This window comes from Lathyrus oleraceus, chromosome 7 (genome assembly GCF_024323335.1).
Source record: "Lathyrus oleraceus cultivar Zhongwan6 chromosome 7, CAAS_Psat_ZW6_1.0, whole genome shotgun sequence".
NCBI lineage: Eukaryota > Viridiplantae > Streptophyta > Magnoliopsida > Fabales > Fabaceae > Lathyrus > Lathyrus oleraceus.
In genome coordinates this window covers 116,562,007-116,570,329 of record NC_066585.1, presented here as the reverse complement: position 1 = coordinate 116,570,329, position 8,323 = coordinate 116,562,007, and the positions used below count along the sequence as shown (strand labels likewise).

The 8,323-nt window shown below is 38.6% G+C and overlaps 1 protein-coding gene across 1 annotated transcript; it reads right to left on the bottom strand.

Moving 5' to 3' along the window:
• Positions 1 to 413: 413 nt before the first annotated feature.
• LOC127102331 (uncharacterized) lies at positions 414 to 7,667 on the bottom strand (the record flags this gene model as incomplete). Its single annotated transcript, XM_051039709.1, has 2 exons — positions 7,416 to 7,667; positions 414 to 1,325 (listed from the first exon to the last, which is right to left on the bottom strand). Coding segments are annotated over exons 1-2 (1,164 nt in total), but the record flags the coding sequence as incomplete, so codon positions are not given.
• Between the last annotated feature and the right edge of the window lie 656 nt (positions 7,668 to 8,323).

Sequence of the window (8,323 nt, the reverse complement as noted above, 5' to 3'; positions counted from 1 at the left end):
GCAATCTTCAAATGCTCGGCATGATCCTCTTCACTCTTGGAATAAATCAATATATCGTCGATGAACATAACAACAAACTTATCCAGATAATCATGAAAAATTCTATTCATATACTCCATAAATACACCAGGTGCATTAGTCACACCAAAAGGCATCATGGAGTACTCGTAGTGACCATACCTTGTCCGAAAAGCAGTCTTTTGAATATCCTCAGCCTTTACACGAATCTGATGATACCCAGACCTCAAATCAATTTTGCTAAACACACAAGCTCCAACCAGCTGATCCATCAGATCGTCAATCCTCGGAAGTGGATACTTGTTCTTAATCGTCACTTTGTTCAGTTGTCTATAATCAACACATAATCTCATAAAACCTTCTTTCTTCTTGACCAACAGAACAGGTGCACCCCACGGCGACACACTAGGACGAATAAACCTCTTCTCAAGCAAGTCTTCAAGTTGACTCTTCAACTCTTTCAATTCAGAAGCAGACATTTGATAGGGAGCCATCGATACAGGACTAGTTCCAGGAACTAAATCGATCGAAAACTCAACCTCGCGTTCCGGCGGTAAATCACTTATATCTTCCGGAAATACCTCCGCAAACTCACAAACTATTGGCAATTCTTCAATCGTCCTCTTCTCACGAATATCCAAAGTTGCCAACAACATAAACAACTCGGCACCACCTTGCACCGATTCATCCACTTGCTTAGCAGACACAAACCAATCTTCCTTCGCACCAACCTCAGGAAAAATAACTGTCTTCTCGAAACAGTTGATATACACCCGATTAAATTCTAACCAATTCATACCCAAAATCACGTCAAGTTGCTCTAAAGGAAGACAAACTAAATCAATTCCAAAATCCCTACCAAAGATACTCAACGAACAATTCAGACACGCATAGGAAGTAGAAACAGAACCCATAGCAGGTGTATCAATAACCATACTTCTACGCATATCAGATAATATAAGATTCAATCGCTTAGCACAATCCAAAGAAATGAAAGAATGTGTTGCATCGGTATCAATAATGGCAGTCAAAGGTGTACCATTAATAAAGCACGCACTTTGGATTAGCCTATCATCGGTAGTGGCCTCTGCACCAGACAATGCAAACACCTTTCCCTTCGCTTTCTCCTTCTTTGGCTTATCACATTTGGTACTAATGTGACCTTTCTCACTGCAATTGTAACAAGTCACACTCGAACCAACTCCACACTGGTTTGCTCTGTGGCCACTCTTGCCACACTTGAAACACGTCACAGAATCCTTACTGCAATCAACAACACGATGACCTTTAACGCCACATTTGAAACACTTAAGTGGAGTAGAAGATCCTCCCCCACTTGGCTTCTTGCCAAAACCAGATTGTCTCCTCTTGTCATCATACGGTTTCCCATGATCCTGGTTTTTCCCCTTCAAACTCTTGTAGAAAGAAGCACTTTCCCTACTCTCCTCATCATAAATCCGACTCTTGTTAACCAACTCCGCAAAACGAGTAATCTATTGGTAACCAATGGCCTTCTTGATATTATGTCTCAAGCCGTTCACGAACTTCAAGCATTTAGATCTCTCAGCATTAGCAGTATTGTAATGAGGACAATACTTGATAAGCTCCTGAAATCTAGCAGCATATTCCGCAACGGTACCATTTCCTTGCTTCAATTCAAGGAACTCCACCTCTTTCTTCCCACGACACACTTCTGGAAAATAGTTCTCCAAGAAGACATCACAGAAAAGAGCCCAAGTAACCTCAATGTTGTCTCCTTCAAACCTCTGAAGAGTGTTACTCCACCAATCTTCAGCTTCCTTCTCAAGCATATGAGTACCAAACTGCACTCTCTGAGCATCAGTACAGTTCATGACTCTGAAGATCTTCTCAATTGCCTTCAGCCAAGCTTGAGCTTTATCAGGTTCATGCTCACCCTCAGAGACAGGAGGATTGTTCCTCTGGAATCTCCCCAAAGCACATAACTCATCATCATCTCCATTTCGGTTACCATCATTCGCTTGAGGGATCTGACCAATGGAGTCAACCAACATCCTCAGCGCCTCAGCAATGGCATCATCATTCCTGCCTGCAACCATCGTCCTAAACAGCTCGAACAACCAGACAAATAGCATCGATCGTGTCAGATACACAAATCAAATACAGCAGGATTGGAAAACATTAACGACTATTGACCAACTGGTCGACCAGGCTCTGATGCCACGAATGTAACACCCCTTTTTCTACCCCAAAATACTTAACATATAATCAGAGTAAATAAGCACGCATATAAACGAAAGGGCGTCACATCGATGTTTTCAAAAACTAAAAGCTTTCAAAAACCAACATCATTCATCATCAATATACAATACACCTGGTCATTTAAAATAACACATTTCACTTATCATGAATATTCAAGAATATGCGTTCGCAGCGGAAAATAATGAATACTCATGTATTTCATAAAATGATCCATGTCCCATACCATGATCATCTCTCAATAATCTCCTCAAGATAACTAAAACCATATCCAGAATATTTGGCACTATGGCCTCTCAAACCGCAATTTTCAAATAAACATGTTCACAAGTAATAACATAATACGTATCTAAATCAGATATGAGTTCAATACTACCAATCTACCCCGTGTTACATGACCAGAGCATTGACTCACTACTTAGTCTCTAAAACAAGGCACCAGAACTCTCCAGCTAATCTCGAGTGAGTTACCGTCCACTTACTTCCGCAATACTACTCTGGAGTATCTGCACGATGCCATATAAAGCAACATTCAAACAGAAGGGTGAGAATTCAAATCATTATGAAGAAGTATAATAAAGCACAATGATTAAATCAACAATGAACGGAATTCATCACACCTTGTATAACCATGTCAATAATATTAACCAACATTTATTTCATATGTTTCAAGCACGCATAAAAACTCAGGGAGTATAATATTACAATCCAATACTATATTCCTAATTATACACATAACTACAATTATCACATAATCACATATTTTGCCAAATTATGTATCCAAACATCACCAAATTCAATTTCTATATCTCATACACACCTCGCAATCACATCAATGCAAACATTCAATTATCACATAACTCTAATGTGACTCAATGCAAGACATGTGACTCTATGCATGTGGTACCGCAATGTGAACCCAACGTTTCACCGCTTTCCGATTCAATATCTAGAATCCAAGCCATGCTTCCGATCAGGACAAGATCAAAGCCACTACGCCTATTTCCAATTAAGGATCAACGTCTGCTACGCCTATTTCCATTCAAGGATCAACGTCTAATATCATGTGAACCCACAGTTTCACCGCTTTCCGATTCAATATCTAGAATCCAAGCCACTACGTCTATTTCCAATTAAGGGTCAATGTCTGCTACGCCTATTTCCAATTAAGGATCAACGTCAATTACCATATGAACCCACAGTTTCACCGCTTCCACCATGAAGCCGACCATGCCATGAATGAATGTACAAATACCAACACATATGCAATTAAGATCATCTCTACCATCTTAGCATTCCACATATCACCATAATTCAACTCTATGAATTATCCATCAATGGTACATATACACATTCATAACAATATATCATTCACAAATATAGGCTAATTATCAACTACGTGCACTTAGATTGCATTTCAAAATGAATACAACTTTTAAAATCTCAATTTTTCATTTTTCACAGCAAGTAACCGGTTAACGCTCGGTGGGTAACCGGTTAACATAAAACAGAATGCAATTTCCTGCGCAGATTTTTAGCAAGTAACCGGTTAACGCTCGGTGGGTAACCGGTTAACGCAAAACAGAATCAGCTTCTGGGCAGGTTTTTGAGCAAGTAACCGGTTAACGCTCGGTGGGTAACCGGTTAACACAAAAACAGAATGCAGAATTTTCTGCATTTTTCATCGTTGGAGGACTTTCGGACCTCCGATTTCGATTCCGTAAAAAGCCAAACGTTCAGAAAATTATAACTCATACAATACTCTAAGTATGTAACATTAATTTGCAGTTTTAACATAATCAAATCACCACAAATTAAGAATACTCATCAAAACCTAACAATTCCAAAACCATGAAATTTAGGGATTTCAACGTAAACATATTTCTACCCATTGACCCAATCATACTAACCCATAATAATAAGGATTTTCCCCCTTACCTTTTCAATTTTCTGGAAACCCTAGCTTCTCTCTTGTTCCTCCCCTCTTCTCCTTACTTTTCCTCTTTTCTTTCTCTGTTGCCGTCAAATGATCAAATGAATTCTACTTCTCACTCTCCTCACCTCTTATATACTAGTATTATATTTGGGCTTAAAGAATGATACCTCTAATTTAATTATTAGGCCCAATAAGACCTAGGATTATAATATCTCTATTTAATTCAAATAAATAATTCAATTATATCTTATATCAACTAAATAATTAATTAACACACCAAATTAATTAATATAATCAATTATTATACTACCTAACAACCAATTAATTAATTAACACTCCAAATAAATAAAAATAAAATATAGTAATAATAATATAAGAAATAATTACTAAAATTGGATTGTTACAATACCCAGACACCCCATAGTTGTTGCTTCTACCATTGTCCTCCCCAGATATGTTAAAGGGATATTTGTGGAGTATTATGAACATCTGGTCCTAGAGGATATACGTCATGTCTAGCCTAGGAGAATTAGTTTAAAACTTCACGGAGGGCTTTATAGAAGTCCCGCTCGAGAGGTTGATATGTCTCATGACTGTATATAAAATATAGTCTATCGGGTACTTGACTGCAAGTGCACAGTCCAGTCGTTTTAGTTTTAAAAGAAATCGAACCCACAGGGACCGATGGTCAAACTAATGTTATCGATGTTACTATGTTTAGCTAAGGAGATGATTTTTAGAGGTTTGGTTGAACAAAAATTAAATCTAAAGGAAATTAAGTTTTTAAGAGAATATTAATGGAGGAATATCAGTATGCAACACATTAATCGTTAGGGTTTCGATAAGTCACCGGTGTTTATTTTAATTACCAAATATCTTTTAGTAGAAAATACTCATTTAAAAGGCTTTATCTCACACTCTCGTGATTGTTGACTCAGACTATACTTTTAAGTCAGAATGTACGCTCTCGCTGTCCCATTTGAAGTTAAAAATACTTTTTGAAAATAAATAAGTTCTAATTGCTTTTAAAGTGCTCTCGCTGTTTTTAAAATCAATGTCTAGTTTTTACTATCCAGTTCAACCCTCACGCTCTCGCGATTGTCAGTTCTCACCTTAGTTAATTTCCCACTCTCGTGGCAAAATCGTGCTAAATAGATTCTCACTCTCGTGACAAAGTTAATTAAATTTAAATTAAAAACCATAGCCAAAAATATTATTTGAGAAAATAAGTTTACACCGATTATTATTAAATCCCGTCTAATTAAATTGTTTACATACCGATACCGGTAGTTTAGCCGGACATGTTAATTAATGCAAACACAAACGAACATAAACAGACCAACAATAAGGCAAACATGATTAAATAATAATAATTGAATAAAAACCTGGATTTTTGATTAATCGAATATGCCGAATCTTGAAGTACTTGAGCAATCCTCCACAGGTCGGTAGGATTCTGCTTCTTTGAAACAATTGCTTAAACTAAATTAAATAAATTGCAGTAGTTCCCCAGTGTAGGAAACTACTACTTTTGGATAAATGAAAAACGGAAAGGGAATGGAAAAATCAAAGCTCTGAACAGAACGGTAAACAAATTGTGGTAAAAGAAAACAGTGTTGCTGAAGGAAAAAAATAGAAAACTAAATTGCTGTGGAAAATAAATGCAGAAAAAGATCTTGAAAGTTAGCTTCAGGGAGGAAAATCAAGCGTTCCCGTAGGTTTCCAACTTCCATCCTTTTATAGTATCCATTTGGTCTTCATAGTTAAGAGAAATAAGGGTGACTTGGTTGAGTGAGAGATTCATGGGAAAATGGGTTGAGGAGCGAAAAATGGGGCGTGTAGATCACTTCTGTTGAATAATTTATACGTTGCTTTTGGCCTTGTGACGGTCGTGGTGGGCCTGTGACGTTCGTCACAACCAGGTCGTGACGGTCGTGACGAGGCTTGTGACGGTCGTCACCTGCACATAATTCATTTTTCTGGTTTTCCTGCTGTTTCTTCTTCTTTTCCTTCCTTTTCTATACTTTGCTCATTTAAGCACGTGAATTGAAATACCTGCAAAAATAACTCGAACACTTGCGGAATAATCGGAATATAATCGAAAATGGTACGATTTTTGAATTTAAATCAAAGCAAATATACGATGTATTTTCGCATTATCAAACTCCCTTATACTTGAATCTTTGCTTGTCCTCAAGCAAATAATCATTATAAAGTTCGAAACACTAGTTAAATGACAAATTTCCAATTCGTACGTGGTTGTTAGATATTACGTTAGAATGACAGATACTCAAATAAAACACTAAAGGTACAGTGATGACACAAGCAATAAGCATTAACATAGATCTCTCTTTTGTACAAACCAGTTCGAATCATGCTATTATAGCTCAACCTAATGCTTCTCGTTCCTACTTCACCCGATTTCATTCTAGCACAATCACATTAAGCCCTTTGCCTTTACACGCACTTAGTGAAGTATCTGGTTAGTGGCTTTGATCCCTTTTTAGCACGGGGTCTGGTACACTAGTGTGGTAACCCTTTATATATCTCATTTGAAGGTTGTGGGGGATCGAACCGTAGTTCGCCCTACCGAGTCCAGTACCAGGTACCTCTAAACCAACCGACAACGGGTTTTTCTGTTCCTTCCTTTTGTATATCTTGCAACCGTTTGTATGGTGCATTTTCAATTTCTCGATAGCAAAAGTATGAAGGATCTTCTTAATTCTTAGGTATCAATCACTTATACTCATCGGCTCTTCACATGGTTTATGTTTAAGACGGTGCTGACTGCTAGTATAAACTACTAGGGGTTAATCTAGAACGAAGACTTAAGGTATCGGTATAATGGGTATTCAAACTGATCTCGCAAAAGTGAGAGATCTAAGGTGTCAGGACGATATCAATCTTGTTAGATTTTTCTCAACTTCCTACAGAACCTATGTAAGACAACCTATATACTCGTAGGGTATGCACTTAACATAAAAACAAAAGTTTTTGTTATGGTAAATTAGATAAAAATAAATGATCGATTAGATACGAACAAATAAACGAGAGACAAAAAAATTTATATGGCTAAAAATAGAAACAAATAAAGGAAAGACAAGGATTCCCTTCCATACTTAAACAAAGAATTGTCCTCAATGCGACAAAATAAAGTGGGAAAAGGGAAGAAGCAGGAGGATCGCTACTCTTCGCCACGATGTTGGGCTCTGCGTGCTCTAACTCTTGCTCGTGAACGTTCACTTCTACCATGCTGGGTAGGATCCAACCCCACATGCTGAGTGTACTCCTGGATGGCATCAACGCGATGTGTCAAGGCACTCATCTCTCCGGAAAGTTCCGCCATCCCTTGGTCATGCCAGTTTGCATAGTCATGTTGATCCCTCTGTATTTGCTTGATCGTTTGCATCATTTCCATCTGGCACTCTTCCATCCTCTGGTTATGTCGCAACATCTCAGCATAGATGTCTTCCATGGTGGCGGGTCGACGCTCATTTATTCGTTGGCTTCTCGAAGATGTCTCTGCAGTATGCTCAGGAGGTGGTTGTGGCACCTATCGATTCATCTCTTCTTCAATTTCATTGGCTCCATTATCATTAGGATCTTCTTCATCGGGCTCAGAAGCGTTCAGATTAAAAATCCAATTTGCCATATTCTGCGGATCGGTACGGTTCCTGTTGGGCATAATGATGCATCGAACTATCTTATTTCGAACCACAGGGTGGTACTTCCCGTCGTCTCTGATCTTGATGAGGTGCGAGGAGCGGTAATAGTCAATGTTGAGGAACTCAGCCGGCAAGGCAGGTAAGTTGGCGAGCCTATCCCCCAAATTCAGGCCTAATGCTATGGAGGTGATGATCCCTCCAAAATAGAATGTCGTGTTGCCTCTCATGCAGGCAGCCTGGATGTTGGCCAACAAGAACGGGGTGGATTTGAACGCCACCGGAGTGAACACACAGTGAAGGAAGAAAAGCTCCTTAGAGTTTACCTTATGGTTGTTGACTCTTCCGAAGACTGTGTGTCCTAAGACCCGGTGGAAATATTTGATAGCTGGGTTGTGAATGTACGTTGCATTGAGCGTATCCCATCTTGTGACGTTCATGTTGGTGAGGCTGTGCCACACTCCAAATG